Source organism: Rhinolophus ferrumequinum, chromosome 15, assembly GCF_004115265.2.
Source record: "Rhinolophus ferrumequinum isolate MPI-CBG mRhiFer1 chromosome 15, mRhiFer1_v1.p, whole genome shotgun sequence".
Lineage (NCBI taxonomy): Eukaryota > Metazoa > Chordata > Mammalia > Chiroptera > Rhinolophidae > Rhinolophus > Rhinolophus ferrumequinum.
The window spans coordinates 44191749-44209407 of record NC_046298.1 but is presented as its reverse complement, the minus strand read 5'-3'; the positions used below and the strand labels follow the sequence as shown (position 1 = coordinate 44209407).

General features: G+C 46.3%; 2 protein-coding genes across 5 annotated transcripts; one reads left to right on the top strand and one right to left on the bottom strand.

Moving 5' to 3' along the window:
- Positions 1-11372: 11372 nt before the first annotated feature.
- Positions 11373-12954, bottom strand: FGF21 (fibroblast growth factor 21). Its single transcript, XM_033128608.1, has 3 exons — positions 12563-12954; positions 12376-12479; positions 11373-11775 (listed from the first exon to the last, which is right to left on the bottom strand). Exons 1-3 carry the CDS (start codon positions 12792-12794, stop codon positions 11485-11487), a joined length of 627 nt encoding a protein of 208 aa, XP_032984499.1. The 5' UTR covers positions 12795-12954; the 3' UTR covers positions 11373-11484.
- A 1392-nt stretch (positions 12955-14346) lies between these two features.
- FUT1 (fucosyltransferase 1 (H blood group)) lies at positions 14347-17654 on the top strand. Of its 4 annotated transcripts, none has more exons than XM_033127124.1 (3): positions 14347-14550; positions 14714-14934; positions 15466-17654. In XM_033127124.1, the coding sequence occupies exon 3, from the start codon at positions 15468-15470 to the stop codon at positions 16581-16583; it is 1116 nt and encodes a 371-aa protein (XP_032983015.1). In that variant the 5' UTR covers positions 14347-14550; positions 14714-14934; positions 15466-15467; the 3' UTR covers positions 16584-17654. The 4 variants fall into 4 exon arrangements, with proteins under 4 accessions (XP_032983015.1, XP_032983014.1, XP_032983016.1 ...); XM_033127123.1 differs by having other exon boundaries at positions 14688-14934; XM_033127125.1 differs by lacking the exon at positions 14714-14934 and having other exon boundaries at positions 15559-17654.
- The last annotated feature ends 5 nt before the right edge of the window (positions 17655-17659 follow it).

The window sequence follows — 17659 nt, the reverse complement described above, 5'->3', positions numbered from 1 at the left end:
CCTAATAGGATGGCTGGGCCAAAGGATACATTTACAATATTACAGATTTTCACATGGCCGTTGGTTGGAGGCCTTAGTTCCTCCTGGCAGTTGGCCTGTCCAGGCTGTTTTGTCATCCTCATAGCACAGAAGCTAGCCTCCCCCAGAGCAAGTGATGTGATGAGAGAGAGAGAGAAAAAAAGAGAGAGGAGACACACAGCCACAGTCTTTATAACTCTATCTCAAAAGTGATATCCCATCACTTGCCATGTGCTATTGGTCACACAGACCTACCCTAGTACACCGTGAGAGAGGACTACACAGCACACGGCTTTCAGGAGGTGGGGATTATTGGGGTTCAACTTGGAGCCTGGATACAGCACCCATGGGGACCTTGGGAGCCAAATGTTAAGACAACACAGCTGCCATCAGCCTGGATTTCTGAACCTCTGCCTCTCTGCTGATTCGACTTTACAAGAAGGAGAAATAAAAATCAGTTGTTTAAACCACTGATGTTTCAAAGTTTATCTGCTTCTGTGGTTAACAGTGCTTTAACTAAAACAGGAATCAATAGTTAATGGGACAGGATGTGGAGGTTTAAACTGAACACATAGCACTTTGTGACTTTACTGTGTGCATACATAACTTTGATACAAAATAAACATGAAAAAGGGTAATAAAGAAAACCCAATAGAAGGAAGGAATGGAAAAAATAATACGCTGAATGAACTCCAAATTGATCAAAGATATCAATGTAAAATATGAAACCATGAATGAATGAGAAGTAAACACTGGAAAGTTCCTTTGCAACCTGGGTGTGGAAAAAAGCTTTGAACTGTAACACAGAATCCAGAAGTCATAAAAGAAAACACTGACATATTTAAATGCATGAAATAGGATCAAACACTTTTCCTGACACTGTTCCCTTTCCTTTTCTTCCTGAGGCCCTCAGATGGAGCAGGCAAGGCCAGTTTGGGGTGGGGGTGGGGACAGTGGCCCAGAATAGGGTGTCAGGGCATTAGTGGGGAGGAGGGTACCTAGTCATACAGCAGCTCAGCACAGTGGGCCACCCCCAAATGGAATATGTAAGGCCTTTCTGCTGGGAGAGGGAGCCATTGGCTTGGGAAGTGAAAACCCAAGCTGGGTGAGGAGGGTTTGGGTGGGAGCGGTGGAAGGGGATGGGGAACACACGGGAATTGATCAAAGAAGTAAATTAAGGAAAATGGAAGTCAGATTTTTCACTGCCAGAAAAAGGGGGTATAAATACGGAAAAGGAGCAAACTAGAAGTGTTGGACTTGAATTGGATATATCATTGTGAATTCATAGTTTTCAATATACCTAAATCGATATGGAAATATATAAATGTACATATACCTAATATATATAATGTAATATATAGATATGTGTATATATACACCAAATCCCGATAGGATGGCTGAGCCAAAGGATACATTTGCAATACTACAGATGTTGCCAAATTGCCCTCTATAAAAGGTATTCATAAGGTTATTCATTGTAGCATTCTCTGATGTGGAAGGAGACTGGAAACAACTCAAGTATCCATTAAAAGGAAACGGGCTCATAAATGATGGTCCATTCAACCAATGGAATACTATACTGCTGTATAAAAAAATGAAATGCTCTCTAGCTATTCATAAAGAAAGAGCTCCAAGATAAAGCACCAGGTGAAAAACACTGGGGCAAATGGTATTCTTTTTGATTTGGGGTGTTTTATGAGAGGAAGAGAGCAAAAATGGCTGTTTTTTTCCCCTACCATCACTTTCAAGTCAGAAGTCTCCTCTATTTTTATAGACAATCTCTCTTAATTCCTCTATTCTTTTGATGTAATATTTCCATTCCATTCATCTCTTGTAAAACCTTTAGGGAGGGCTCATGGCAGCTCTGTTACCCACATGAAAAATATACATATGTGTTCTACCATTTTGTTTTGTAATCTCTATTTGTCCTTGTTTTATTTATGCTTTCCTTCCTTCTTTTGGGATGACTGAGTATTATTTATCCCCTATTCTTTCCTTTACTGGTTTGGAAATTATACTTTCAGTTTCAATTCTCTTAGAGGCCACCCTTCAAATTTAAACGTGTGTCTTTTAGGTGGCAAAGTCTAAGCATAAATAATATCTTTACCGTATTCCTGAACAATAAAAGGATTTCAGAGCATTTTAATTTTGATCACCTGCCACCTGACTTACATGTTATTATTGACCACTATTTAGGGAAAAAAAACTTTTTTATTTTGGAAACATTTCAACATATACAAACCAAACACAATAATAACATGAACTACCATGGACCCATCACTCAGTTCAACAATTACCAACAAACTACCATTCTTGTTTCACCTATACCCCCATCCATTTCTTCACTTATTTATATATTGCTCACAATGTTCTAAAGGTAAAATTTTACATACATTAAAAGCACACAGGTCCTGGCTGTACAATTTGGGAAAATGGATACACCCCTTTCATGATATAGAATATTTTCATCAGCCTAGAAAATTCTGTCAGGTCCTTCCCAAGTCAGTCACCTACTCCTGGGCAGCTGATATTCTGATTCACCTACAGATTCATTGTGCCTCTTTTTATAACTTTGTATAAAGGGAATCATACAGTATCTCCTCTTCTATGTAAGGCTTAGTTACTCAGCATATTGTTCTGAGATTCATCTGAACTGTTGCATATATCAACCATTTGTTCTTTTTTGTTGGTGAGCTGTATTCCATTGTCTATCACATTGTACACAGTTTGCTCATCCAGTCTCTTTTGGATGGATATTAGGTCATTTCCGTTTTTGACTATGATGAATAAAGCTGCTGTGAGTATTCTTGTGCAAGACATTTTGTGGATATAAGTTTTCATTTATCTTCAGTAAACACCTAGGAGTGAAATTTCAGGGTAGGTGTATGTTTGGCTTTATGAAAAATTGCCAAATTATTTTTTAAAGTGGCTGCACCGTTGGATATTCCTACCAGTGGTGTGTAAGAGTTCCAGTTGCTCCACACTGTCACCAATACTTGGTGTTGTGCTTCTACCTATTTTTTCCTCTAGTTTTACTGAAGTACAATTGACATATAATTTTCAATTAGTTCACGGTGGACGACATCATGATTTGATATATGTATATACTGTGAAATAATTACCACAATGTTTAGTTAACATCATCACTTCAGATAGTTACAATTTTTTTCTTGTGATGAGAACTTTTAAGATCTGTTTTCTTCATTACTTTCAAATATGCAATCCAGTTTAACTATAGTCACTATGCTGTACATTACATCTTCAGGTTTCTGGGTTTGCTGAAGAGAACAGAAACCAATCCAGGTATTTCAAATACAGGGAATTTATTACAGGGAATTGGTTCCACAGGTGCCAGGAGGCTGGGAGAGCAAAACATGATCCCTGAGGTCGTAGAGGTAATAGTTACCAGAAGCAGCTCAAAGCCCAGATTTCCGCAGGAACTTGGAGGAATGGCCCCTTCAGGGTAGGATTCAGATCTCAAGGGAGGGGGCTCCAGGCAGCTCGTGTTCTGACTTCCAAGAGAGTATGGCTAATGGGGGAATCATAGTTCAGTCCATGGAGGCTGGAAATGTCCCTGGAAAGGCCATGCAGCTGGCTAATGCTGAAAGTACTAAAAATAACTGGAAGCTGGCCATCACTGCTTGTGGCTATTGGCAAGATGCAGACTGGAGCTGGAGGTGGGAAAGAAGTCCCTTGTGCCACTGCCTGTCTCCCAGGCTCCTGCCAAGGCCTCCTTCCCCCTCTCATCAGTTGGCAAAGGGGGGTCACAGAGTTGGAAGGTGAGTTTTGTGCTGAAGAGGCAGCAGCACAGCCTCATCAGGACAAGCAGAGCAAATCCGGGCTCACTCTGGGTGTATAATAAAGAGTAAACATTTCACGTGTTTTACGGAGAAGGCCCCAGAACAAACAGCTGATAAACAATCTCTCCTCCCACTCTATTAAAAAATGATACGACTCTTTGAACACCTTTTCCAGGCTATACTATAAAGATATGACACTCGGCAAACAGCCGTGGGAGATAACTCAGGTTCATGAAAATCAACTTCCTAAGTCATATGCTCATGGCTCTGTCTAATAAACTAAGGGTCTCGTTCTGGGACTCTGGCTTGGTGCGGATCAACTTGGAATGGACCCCAGGGCCAAATCTTGAACCATCAAACTGCTAACTCAACTTCACTGGTGGATGAGTGAAGCCTAACTCTCTTCTAGGTAAGAAAAATCACAGGGAAGAGGAAGTATTAGGATTGTTGAATCAAAATCTCAATCAGAATAGAGGTATTGAAGAAACAATTTATATCCATGACATCGACACTTTTATAAGCAGTTTAAGGAAACTAATCAATGTGATAATCACTGTACCCCTATTTGTCCTTGACAATATTTAGAGCATTTGTGAGAATCTGTTATTTAGACTTGTGAAAAGTATTATGAAGATTGTAGTACTGGTTTACTTCCATTCAAGGCACTTTTTACTCAAGGCACTTTTTCCCTCCAGGTACTGGTATTTTTTTTTCAATTGCAGTTGACATACAGTATCATATTTGTTTCAGGTGTACAACATAATGGTTAGACATTCATATGACTTAAAAAGTGATTACCATGGTCAGTCTAGTACCCACCTGACACCATACATATTTATTACAATGTTACTGACGATATTCCCTTTGCTATACTTTCCATTCCTGTGACTGTTTTTACAACTGGCAATTTGTACTTCTTAATCCTTTCACTCAAGGCACATTTAAAGCAATCTGAAATACCAGACTTTGTGAAAAGTTTATTGATTAAATTTGCAAACCGTGTTCAAATGTTTGGGGAAATCTAAAATTGTGAAATTCACAGCTTGCTATTTTTAGCTGTGGAAGTAGTCAGTGAATGTTTAGAGAGAAGTTGATTGTTTAAAAATTAATTAATCATTACCAAAAAACCAAATTGTTGTGAATAGTTCTGTTCATACACAAAAGCTCTTCTGACAGGAAAAGATTTCACCACGATTTTTTCAACGAATGGTGCTGGAAAAACTGGATATCCACACGCAAAAGAATGAATTTGGACCCTTACATTACATGTTATGCAAAAATTAACTTAAATCAGGGACCTAAATATAAGACTTAAAACTGGGGCGGACAGGTAGCTCAGTTGGTTAGAGCACGAGCTCTGGGCAATGGGGCTGCCAGTTCCATTCCCACATGGGCCAGCGAGCTGCACCCTCCGCAACTAGAATGAAGTCAATGAGCCGCCACTCAGCTCCCGGGTGGCCAGATGGCTCAGTTGGTTGGAGCGCGTCCTCTCAACCACAAGGTTGCCGGTTCCACTCCTTGACTCCCGCAAGGGATGGTGGGCTGCGCCCCCTGCAACTAGCAACAGCAACTGGACCTGGAGCTGAGCTGCGCCCTCCACAACTAAGACTGAAAGGACAACAACTTGACTTGGAAAAGTCCCGGATGGACACACTGTTCCCCCTCCCCAATAAAAAAAAAGAAAAAGAAAGTGTGCCATGAGTCATCCTCCATGATGACAACACTCCGAATCACACTTCGCTTCTGGTATACTGTATGATTCCACTTCTATGAGGTATCTAAAGTAGTAAAATTCATAGAAACAGGAAGTAGAATCATGGTGGCCAGGGGCTGGGAGGAGGGGGCAATGGGCAGTTGTCATTTAACAGGTACAAAAGTTTAGTTTTGCAAGATGAAAAAGTTCTGCGGATTGATTGCACAATAATGTGAATATACTCAATACTACTGAACTGTACACTTAAAAAATGGTTAAGATGGTACAGTTTATGCTGTATGTATTTGGTCATAATTTTTAAAAAAGCTCTTGAACGATCATTTTTCTCTGACAGTTCTACACTAAAGTTAGCGTGGGGCGGGCAGAGCCATCCAGTCTTGGGCAGTGTATCTGCTGGCATATGCCACGTGCCTAGTTCCCTCATAAATTTTGTGACTTTGGATTATGAGCTCATTCAAGATTTCCTCTGTGATATCTGAGTTGAGTGGTGTCTCTCCAGAGAGAGAGAAGTTTGCTTTGGCCAGAAGCCCTACCACTAGTCCAACTGCTATTCCATCACGTTCTCAGATTGAGCATGCCTCAGGCCTCCAGTTTGATTTCATACCCACTCCACGTGAGACTGGTTACACAATTTTCAGTAGAGAATCATTTTTTTTCTCATCTAGAGCCCAGACAGAAACAGGAAGATCTCCCTGAAGTTTTCTTAGTGCAGTTTGGTGAAGTTTTGTTTTGTTATTGTGGTAAGATACACATAACATAACGTTTACCATTTTAACCATTTTTGGGTCTACGTTTCAGTGGCATTACAAATGCATTCACGTTGTTGTGCAACCAGCACCATCATCCATCTCCAGAATTTTTCATCATCCCAAATTGAAACTCTGTACACATTAAACAACTTCCCATCTCCCTCTTCCCCCAGCCTCTGGCACCCACCATTGCACTTTCTGTCTCTATTAATTTGCCTATTCTAAGTACTTCTTATAAGTGGAATCATCCAGTCTCTGTCCTTGTGTGTCTGCCTTCTTTCACTTAGCAAAATGTTTTTAAGTTTCATCCATGTTGTAACGTGTCAGAACTTCCCTCCTTTTTAAGGTTGAATAGTATTCATGGTATTTTAAACACGGGGTGGGTTTGGGGGTAGGAGGGATGGGGGGTGATGGCTGGTTAGCTCAGTTGGTTAGAGCGTGGTGCTGATAACAAACACCAAGGTTGCCAGTTAGATCCCCACGTGGGCCACTCTGAGCTGCGCCCTCCTTAAAAAAATAAAAATAAACATCAGGCTTTCACTGAAAGCCCTTTGAGCTTCACCTTGAAACACATTTCCAGACAGCCTCTTCAATAAATGGTGCTGGGAGAATTGGAAAGCCACCTGCAAAAGAATGAAACCAGGGCCGCCTGGATGACTCTGGAGTTCTGTGCTCCTAACGCGGAGGTCGCCGGTTCGATTCCCACATGGGCCAGTGAGCTGCGCCCTCTACAGCTAAGATTGTGAACAAAGGCTCTCCCTGGAGCTGGGCTGCCGTGGGCTGCTGTGTACTGCCGTGGGCTACCGTGAATGGCCGGCAACCATCGTGAGCGGCCCACCGACGACTGGCGACCAACTGCCTTAGCCAGGGGGGAGCGCAAGGCTCATAACACCAGCATGGGCCAGGGAGCTGGGTCCTACACAACTAGGCTGAGAAACAACGGCTTGAACCGGAGTTGGGGGGAGGCAGAAAAAAAGGGGGGACAAAGAATGAAACTAGACTAAAATGGATCAAAGACCTAAACATAAGACCTGAAACAATAAACTGCATAGAAGAAAACATACTAAACTTATGGACCTTGGGTTCAAAGAGGATTTTATGAATTTGACCTCAAAGGAAAGGGAAGTAAAAGCTAAAATAAATGAATGGGACTATGTCAAACTAAAAAGCTTCTGCACAGCAAAAGAAACCATCAACAAAATAAAGAGGCAACCAACCAAATGGGAGAAGATATTTGCAAACAATGCCTATAAGGGGCTAGTATTTAAAATAATATAAGACACTCATACAACTCAACAACAAAAGAACAAATAATCCAATCAAAAATGGCCAGAGGACCTGAAGAGACATTTCTCCAAAGAGAACATACAAATGGCCAATAGACATATGAAAAGATGCTCAACATCAATAATCATCAGAGAAAGGCAAATAAAAACCACAATGAGATATCACCTTACACCGGATAGAATGGCTATCATCAACAAGACTAATAATAACAAGTATTGGAGAGGATGTGGAGAAAAAGGAACCCTCATACACTGTTGGTGGGAATGCAGACTGGTGCAGCCACTATGGAAGGCAGTGTGGAGGTTCCTCAAAAAATTAAGACTAGAATTACCATATGACTCAGCAATCCCTCTCCTGGGTATTTACCCAAAAAATCTGAAAACATTTATCCATAAAGATACATGTGCTCAGATGTTCATTGCAGCTTTATTTACGGTGGCCAAGACATGAAAACAACCAAAGTATCCTTTGATAGATGATTGGACAAAGAAAATGTGATATATATATATATATATATATATATATATATATATATATATATATATATATATACAATGGAATTCTATTCTGCCATAAGAAAAGATGAAATAGTGCCATTTGCAACAACATGGATGGATCTTGAGAGTATAATGCTAAGTGAAATAAGTCAGACAGAAAAAGTTGAGAACCATATGATTTCACTGATATGTGGGATATAAAACTGAAAGCAACACAGGAACAAGACAAACAAATAAAGAAAGAAAAACTCATAGACACAGACAATAGTTTAGTGGTTACCAGAGGGTACGGGGGTAGGGGGGTGGTAGATGAGGGTAAACAGGATCAAATATATGGTGATGGAAGGAGAACTGACTCTGGGTGGTGAACACACAACATGATACATAGATGATGTATTACAGAATTGTACACTTGAAACCTATGTAACTTTACTAACGACTGTCATCCCCAATAAACTTTAATTTTAAAAAAAAGTTTTAAAAGTTCCCTCTCACAGGAAACTGCAGTCAGTTCACACTTTCCACTCTGAGTTTCACTTTCTTATATTTTCTTCCTTCCTCCCGCACCCCCTCCTTTTGTGACCTTTCCTTTTTCTTCTTTTTTCCTTCTTTCTTTCCTTCTTTCTTTCCTTCCTTCCTTCCTTCCTTCCTTCCTTCCTTCCTTCCTTCCTTCCTTCTTTCTTTCTTTCTTTCTTTCCTTTCTCTCTCTCTCTCTCTCTCTCTCTCTCTCTCTCTCTCTCTCTCTCTCTCTCTCCCCCCCCTTCCTTCCTACCTTCTTTCTTTCTTTCTTTCTTTCTTTCTTTCTTTCTTTCTTTCTTTCTTTCTTTCTTTCTTTCTTTCTTTCTTTCTTTCTTTCTTTCTTTCTTCTATTTATACTTTTTGGGGGACGAGGAGGTCTGGAGATTTCTCTTTCTTCTTGAAAGCTCATCAATGCATTTAGAAGGGGCTACAGCATGGAATTTTTTTTTTTTTTGGAGGAGTAACTTTAACTTGTAATTTAGAACTTGTAGAAAAGTTTCAAGCCTTGTACAAATAACTCCATATATATCCTTTACCTAGGTTCCCCAAATATTGCTATTCCTGACCCCATTTTCTCTATCGTTCACTCTCTATGTCTATATATTATTATATATGTACATTTCCAGAAATATTTGAGAAAACATTGCTGATACCATGCCCTTTTGTTCCTAAATATTTCAGTATGTATTTGCTAAGAACAAGGACATTTTTTTAAAAAAATCACAATACAATGATCACGATCAGAAAATTTAACATGGATAAATTACTACTATCTAATGTACAGAATGCATTCAGATGTCATCAAGAGTCTTACAAATGTCCAGGATAGAAAATGATTTGCCCAACAAACTATTTTCTTTTCTTTTTTTTTTTTAAGAGTAAGAAAAGATTTATTGAAAGTCAGAGAGAGAGAGAGAGTTCTGTTTGGAACTGGCAGAAGTTTTGCCAGGGCGGTCTGATGGAGACAGCTGCGCCAATGAGGAGTTCTGGGGAACAAACTGCATTTCGTTGTGCCCTCTCTCTGGTCTCCATTCATGTAAACAATTCCTTTGTCTTTCTCTTTTTTATCTTGACATTTTCAAAGAGTCAAGGCTAGTTGCTTTGCAGCAGTTCCCTTGGCTGGAATTTGTTTGATGTTACCTCTCAATTAGATTTAGGCTAGGCAGCACAGTTTCTTTTTTTTAAAAAGATTTTATTGGGGAAGGGGAACAGGACTTTAATTGGGGAACAGTGCGTACTTCCAGGCCTTTTTTCCAAGTTAAGTTGTCCCTTCAATCTTAGTTGTAGAGGGTGCAGCTCCCCTCCAGGTCCAGTTGCCGTTTTCTAGTTGCAGGGGGCACAGCCCACCATCCCTTGCGGGAGTCAAACCAGCAACCTTGTGATTGAGAGGACGCGCTCCAACCAACTGAGCCATCCGGGAGCTCAGCGGCAACTCAGCTCAAGGTGCTGTGTTCAATTTTAGTTGCAGGGGGCACTTAGGCAGCACAGTTTCTTAATCTTCCTAAATCCCTCCCACCAAAAAAAAAACACACACACAAAAAAACACCCTACTTGTGTAGAACAAGTAGGACAGAAAAAGTTCACAAAGAACATCTTCCACAAAACCAGCTGAACGTGGAGCCCTAGGAACCCTGAAATTTAAGTGGGTGGGGCCAAACCAATACCAGCACAGGAAGAAAAGGAAACTGGCAAGAATACTGTGAAGGTTGGAAAGCCCAACCAGTTCTTGCCCCTGGAGGAGTGGTTGCCCTCACAGCTGAGGACTTGGTAAGAGAATCTGAGAACAACAGCAGTCAAATCATGTGTGTATGTGTGACATCAGAGGCTCCAGTTAGCAGGTAACTGTAGGAGGCTACAGGAAATTAGAAGATACTGGGTGACCTGAGTCCTCAGAGAGCTCAGAATTATTCAATAGGATCTCTTTTGGAAGGACAAAACTCCATACTTGAAAAAAAATTATTATTAAAATATATTTGATATATAACTTGTGCAAACTTAAGATGTATATCATGTTAATTTGATACATTTATATATTGTAGTATGATTGTCATTATAGCGATGATTAATTAGCATCTCTATCATGTAACATAATTGTCCTTTCTTTTTAGTGGTTGGACAAAGCTCCCCTCTTGTGAAAGAATGTCCTTGACAGTCGTTACACTCCAAAGTCCATGAGTACCTGGATAGAAGTATTACGATCTTCCAGTCATCATCCTGAGACCCAGGCCTTTCAATCTCCAGCCCCTCCACCCTCAGACCAGACTTCTGAGCCCCCAGCACTTCCTCTCTCACACGAGGGTGTCCAGGTTACTATTCCCCTGTTCTTCTGGGACCCACGTGTCCAGATGTGCAGCCCTCTGATCCTTCAGTATTCAAGAGTGCCATTCTAGCAACAGAAACATTCTCAGGATCCAAGAGTCCTTGCCCCAGCCCTGAGGACTAAAATGTTTTCCCATTCCTAATGCTAAATGAACTCAGAAAACTACATCTCCCAGGAGGCTGTGGGCCTGCAGTCATTAAAAACAGTCCCTTGTTATTGAGGTACCTCTGAGAAATAGTTCCACAACACTAACACGAGAGTGGGGGTGGAGTGGGTAGGGATAAGAACTGTCGAGTCAGAGGGCAGGTATAATCACAGTCCCTGGGGACACATTATTGGAGCAGAAAACTGAGGCCCAGGGGAAAGCTGGGATCTCTCTAGAGACTTATGGCAATGGGGGGGTCATGGGGATTTTGGAGGGTCAATGGGAGACAGGGAAGCAGATCCCATTACTTCCCTCAAACACACACATGCTCACTCTGATCATCCTCTCAGATTCTTTATTATTCCAAGTAAGAAAAATAAATAAGATAAATAACCCAATAAATAAAGAGGAGACCCAATAATAAAGTCTGTGGCTTCAGGAAGTGTAGCTGGGGCTTCGGCCCTGCAAAGGCCACACCATGCTCAAGGGATCTGAGGAGCCCACATCGGGAGGTTCTGGGGCCAGGACCCTTGGAGGCTCTGGGGGCTCTGGGGGCTGGCCTGGCAGTGGCAGGAATCGGGTGGGTCTCCAGGGGTCCAGGTCCCAAGATGGGGAGTTGTGGGGCATCAGGCGGAGTGGGAAGCCTCGGGCCTCAGACTGGTAAATGTTGTACCCATCCTCAAGAAGCAGCTCCCGGAAGCTGCAGGCCACGAGGTCAAAGTAGAGCTGAGGGGACGAGAACAGAGATCAGAGACACCTCCACACCTTCCCACAGCAGGACCCAGGGGTCCAGGCCCTCGACCCCATCCTCTAGGACACAAAATAATAAAAGCTGACTCCTCCTTTACCCCTGGGAAGTCCTGCAAGGTCCACCTTCCTGTCCCCACTTCACAAAGAGGAACATTCCAGCCCAAGGACCAGTCAAGGCTCGCCGAGGCCAAGCAGGGGAGTCTGGCTACCAAAGGTCATGTTCACTGTACAGGCCATGATACATTATCATGGGTTCCCAGAGCATTAGCCAGACATGTAGAAACCCTTGGGGTCAGCAAGAGTTACGAGACACAGGACTCTGTCTCTGAGGCCATTCTGCCATTCACGGGCCTTGTGAATTGGAGCCAGTGGTGTCCCTGCCTGAGCCTCAGTTTCCCCTTTTTGCAAACATTAGAATCAACAGGCCCCAGCTCCACAGGTTGTGAAGAGGTTGGGCCATGCAGAAAACCCAGAACCAAGCCTGACCTGGGCCACGGGTGCCAGGCATGGTACTCGAGATGATGAAGATGCTGGGAGGAAGGATAGAGGGGGACGAGGGGTGTCCTGGAAACTCACCGATCCATACAGTGTCCCATCTGGCCCCTGGCACAGGAACCTGGATGTCTTGACTCCCAAGATTTGAATTACACCTGGCTTCAGGGCTTTAAGCTCCAAGAGACCTGAAGGGAGAAAGTGATCAGGGACTCAGAGGACCTTTTCCCAGTCCCTCCTCTCTCAGGACCAGATCTTGCCTTGTACTCACTTTCGGGGCTCTGAAGGGCAGCCCCCACCACTGTGCCATCAGCCCTGATCTCCAGGTGGGCCTCTGTCTCCTGGGCGTCATCTGTGTAGAGGTACCGTTGCCGGACTTGGCCCCCAAATTGGAGGACAGGGCTGGAGTCTGGGATGGGGTGTGCCTGGCAGGCTCCCAGCAAGAGAACAAGCACAAGCACCCACCATCCCAGGTGCTGGAAACTGGCCTTGTCTGAGCCCATCAATGGCTAATGTCAACCGAGGTCTGAGGTCTGGAGTCTGAAGAGCTGAATGGTCTAGATTCTGTTTCAGAGCCTGCTTGTCCAGGAGAGCAGACTTATAGATGACTGCTCAGGTAGCCCGAATGCATGTGGATTCCCAGCCGACAGGACACCCAAGTCTCTTGGGAGAGATGCAGAAGCTTCAGAATTTATATCCAGACAAAACCGCCCAATCATTTTCCCCATGCCTGACCCATGATATTTGACCCACTTGGCAGGAACAAGGATTCCACCGTGGCCAGGTCAGCCTGAACAGATGATGCAATCAGGGGGTCCTTCCAGCCGTGGGCCTGGACTCCTGGGTCTGAGGGAGGAGGGGGTTGGGGGCCTGGACTCCTGGGTCTGAGGGAGGAGGGGCTGGGGGCCTGGACTCCTGGGTCTGAGGGAGGAGGGGCCTGGGGGCCTGGACTCCTGGGTCTGAGGGAGGAGGGGACTGGGGGCCTGGACTCCTGGGTCTGAGGGAGGAGGCACTGGGGGCCTATAAAACCACCCACCTCCCCCGATGACTGATGCAGATTTTGTCCCATAACTGGAATTTCTGCATCCCACCTGAATTGCTAGGTTTCTGGGAGTCAGACACTGAAGTTCTTGGATCATCAGGAAAGCAGCAATTGCCACATGACCAAAGTGTCCTTCACAGGGACACAGGTGTCCTGATCTGGAAGCCTCTCACCTGGCTGGGAGCCACCTCCAATCTCAACCTCACCAAACCCTGCCCAGACGCCGCTAATACATCAAATGTCCTGACCACCTCCTCTTCCCTGATGCAATCTTGTGTCTTTCACAAGAGAAGCTACACCCCAATCCCAGACAAAAGCTCTCAGAACAGCCTGGGGGTGGGGGCTGGGAGAGTCTCTGACTCAGAGTTGGCAGGTGAGGCAGGTGAGCTAGGCTCAGGAAGGGAAAGTCAAATCTAAGACCCAAAGGGAATGAGGGGTGGGCAATTTCCTAGAACCTAAGGGTGCAGAGATGGGACACTGGTTCTGAAGGAGGAAGGCGCTGGAGGCCTGGATTTCTCAATCTGAGGACTCCCAAACCCCAGCCCTGGGCCTGAAAGAATTAGAGTCAAATGGAAGTCAAGTCAAATTCCAGAGTCTTTGAGTCATTGAATGACAATGGTCAGACTGCTCAGGCCAGGGTGGGTGAGGAGGGAAGGAGCCTTCAAAAACACAAACAGCTTCAGCTCTGCGGGGCGGAAGCCTTCCCGCGCGGGGCTCTGGCCTCTGCGACAGGCAAAGATGAGGAACTCTTCCCGTTCCCTTCCTCGGGAGATGCTGCCTCCGGGACGTGCCCTTCTAGAAAGCAGTAGTTAGGCGCCAGAGCTAGAATCTCCCCCAAAGGAGTCTGGGGGCCTCGACTCTCGAATTTGCGGGTGAACAGGGTCGGGGGGGGGGGTCAGCGGCCCCTGATGGGCGGCCCTGAGAACTGGAGGAGGCTTGCCATCCCCTCGTGGAGCAGCCTGGCAAACAGGTTTTCCAGTCCCACCCGGAGGACGTAATCCGGGACGCCTTCCCCGCCGGGGCCGGGTTTCAGGCCCCACTCCAGCAGTTGGGGCGTGGAGGGGCTCGACGCATCCAAGTACACCCGGCAGGTGGTAAACCAGGCACCGGCGGGGAAGAGGGAGAGGTTGACGGACCGGAACGCCAGGATCCAGCAGTGCAGCTGGGAGCTAGATCTCCACATCCACAGATGGACGACGCGGCTCCTAGGTGGCCAGGTAGGATGCCGGGGGCGGAGCCCTCTCGCTGGCCGGTGCCTGGGAGGAGGAGGGAGAGGGGGGAGCGCCTCCGGGTCTGGAGAGGGTTGGGCGCGAGGGCTACCACCCTAGCCCGGGGCGCCTGGTCGGGTCCCCAGGGAAGGGGCGGGGCTCCGCTTCCGAGGTGTCTGCCTGGCTGCGGAGGTGCAGAGGCTGTGAACCTGCGACCGCGCCCACTCTCCTTCGTCGCGGAGCCCTCGCTGCCAGTCCCTGGAGGCGGCGTGGAGGGAAGGGCTGCGGGTTTTGGGAACTCGGAGTCCACGGTTCCGTGGCGACCGGATGTGAACTGATCTTGGGGACGGCGCTCTCTGTCATACTGTGTATTGCCACCCGCCAGAAGCTCAGGTTAGTGGCAACTGCGGATACCCCAAATCCAGCAATCGCGTCTTCAGTCCCAGGAGTCTCCTCCACCCCCACCCCACCCCACTCCCAACTCCTGCTCCTCCAGGAATCAAGGTCTGTTATCAGTCCTGGCCCTCCAGCTTCTCATGTTCTACTTGACCTGTTGCTTGTCACCTCTGTGGTCGACTGCCCCTTACACAAAAATACACCTGAGAAAGGAGTTGGTGGGACACAGCCCAACTTCAGTAAGCCTTATAGGCGGGAAGCGTGAGATTGAAAGATAGGGGGACAAGATTATGGACCCTGGACCATTGCTATCTTGGAATTCAGCAATTTTCACCGTCTCCCATCCCTGCCCACCCCACCCCCCCAAATTCCAAGTCTCTAGCTGCTCTTCCCTCAGACCCGGAGTCCAAACCCTCAGTTCCTTCGTTCCATCAGGCCCCTGCTCCCTGGACTCCTGGGTCTGAGGGAAGAGAGGCTGGGGGCCCTCCAGCTCTGAGTTTCTGCTAATTCACTTTTTATCCCCTGCAGCCATGTGGGCCCTCAGCCGGCGGCGGCATCTCTGTCTGACCTTCCTCCTAGTGTGTGTTCTTTCATCAGTCTTATTTTTCCACATCTCTCAAGACCTCTTTCACAACGGCCTGGACCTATCTGCCCTATTTGCAGACCGACACCTGCTGACAAATCCTGTGGCCATCTTCTGCCTGTCAGGCACGCCAATGAGCACCAACACCTCCTCTTCCTGTGCCAAGAACCCTGCCTCCCTCTCAGGCACCTGGACTATCTCCCCAGCGGGCCGCTTGGGTAATCAGATGGGGCAGTACGCCACTCTGCTTGCCCTGGCTCAGCTCAATGGCCGCCGGGCCTTTATCCTGCCGGACATGCACGCTGCCTTGGCTCCCGTGTTCCGCATCACCCTGCCTGTGCTGGCGCCTGAGGTGGACAGCCACACGCCTTGGCGGAAGTTGCAGCTGCACGACTGGATGTCAGAGGAGTACGCCCACTTGAAGGACCCTTTGCTGAAGCTCACTGGCTTCCCCTGCTCCTGGACCTTCTTCCACCATCTCCGGGAACAGATCCGGAGTGAGTTCACCCTGCATGACCACCTTCGGGAAAAGGCCCAAGGTTTCCTGAGACAGCTCCGCCTGCCGGCTACTGGGGTCCTCCCGCGCACTTTCGTGGGTGTCCACGTGCGCCGTGGGGACTACCTGGAGGTTATGCCTCAACGCTGGAAGGGTGTGGTGGGCGATGGCGTCTACCTCCAGCAGGCCATGGACTGGTTTCGGGCGCGGCATGAAGCCCCCATCTTTGTGGTCACCAGCAACGGCATGGGGTGGTGCCGGGAAAACATCAACCCCTCCCAGGGGGATGTGATCTTTGCTGGTGATGGGCAGGAGGAGTCACCCGAGAAGGACTTTGCGTTGCTCACACAGTGCAACCACACCATTATGACTATTGGCACTTTTGGCTTCTGGGCCGCCTACCTGGCCGGTGGAGACACTGTCTACCTGGCCAACTTCACCCTGCCTGACTCCAGCTTTCTCAGGATCTTTAAGCCGGAGGCTGCCTTCCTGCCTGAGTGGGTGGGCATTAATGCAGACTTGTCTCCACTCCAGAAACTGCGGAGGAGTCTTTCTGGAATAGCCTGATCGATCTAGGGCCAGCATTGTGCGTCTCCAGAATCCTAGCAGCTTCTGGAGAAGCTTGTGGTGGTCCGGCAGCAGATGGGCACCCATTTCTAGAGTGATTCTAATTGGCTCAGAGCTACCTGCAACTGCCTGAACATTCTAGAACCAGCAGAAGACATTTTCTTGATGATTGGCAATGTCTGGGGAGACTCATGACAGTTCTGCAAGGCACAGTGCCCACCTGTAGTTCCAAGCCTATATCCAGAGTACTTTTAGATGGCTGCCCACCCAGGAACCAGGAACTCCCCTCTTTAGTGTTGATCATTCTGGTCTTTTCTAGAAGAGATGTTTCTCCATTCCTCAGTCATCAGGACTGAAGAAACTCATGGAAATTCTAGAGCAAGCACTCACCAACTCTCCTTCTGTTTCTGGATTGGTTCTAGATGGGAATTTGTTCTAGAGGGGACCAGTTCTAATGCCTGTGAAGAACCCTGCAGGGCCCTTGCAGAGGGGAGAGGGTTCTGGAATTCCAGATAACTTTGGTGAAAAATCGAATGAAGGTACAACCAGAAGCTCAATACCTCACCACTGCCAGGAAGATTGATGGAAGATAAACTATGTATAGCTGTGACAGTTTGTGAGAAGAGTGGAATTCTATCCATCCTCTCAGCCCCTGAAAAAAACACACAAAGACTTTGGGCTGCTGGGGTTGATGGGATGGATTTTTCTGGAGGTCAATCAACATAAACATGACCTTTGGGCTTGTAGAAAGCCACCGGTATCACGCCCCTTGCCAACCATGGTCTGTCTGCTAAATCTGGCTTTGGGCAAATGAGGGATGGAAAGATCCCAAGGTATGCAGACAGGCCTCAAACCCAAGCAGGAGCACTCTTGGCCAGGGTCTGGCCAAGGAGGATGGGATTCTTGACTCAGATTTCAGGAACCCCTTGATGCTTTTTGAAGGGGGTGAAGGTAGATCTTTTATTGCAGAATTGTCTAAGAATCTAAGCCTCTTTTTTAGTCTTTTCAGGGAGTTTTGGGAGACTTTTCCTACTCAGCTGCCATAGTGAGAGAGGGAGGTATGGATTAAAAGTCTA

Coding starts and splice junctions, on each gene's coding strand:
- FUT1 (XM_033127124.1), top strand. CDS start 15,468: ATGTGGGCCCTCAGCCGGCGGCGGCATCTCTGTCTGACCTTCCTCCTA.
- FGF21 (XM_033128608.1), bottom strand. CDS start 12,794: ATGGGCTCAGACAAGGCCAGTTTCCAGCACCTGGGATGGTGGGTGCTT. Junction 12,480..12,562: donor TGCCCTTCAGAGCCCCGAAA/GTGAGTACAAGG, acceptor TTCTCCCTTCAG/GTCTCTTGGAGCTTAAAGCC. Junction 11,776..12,375: donor ATGGGACACTGTATGGATCG/GTGAGTTTCCAG, acceptor TCGTCCCCTCAG/CTCTACTTTGACCTCGTGGC.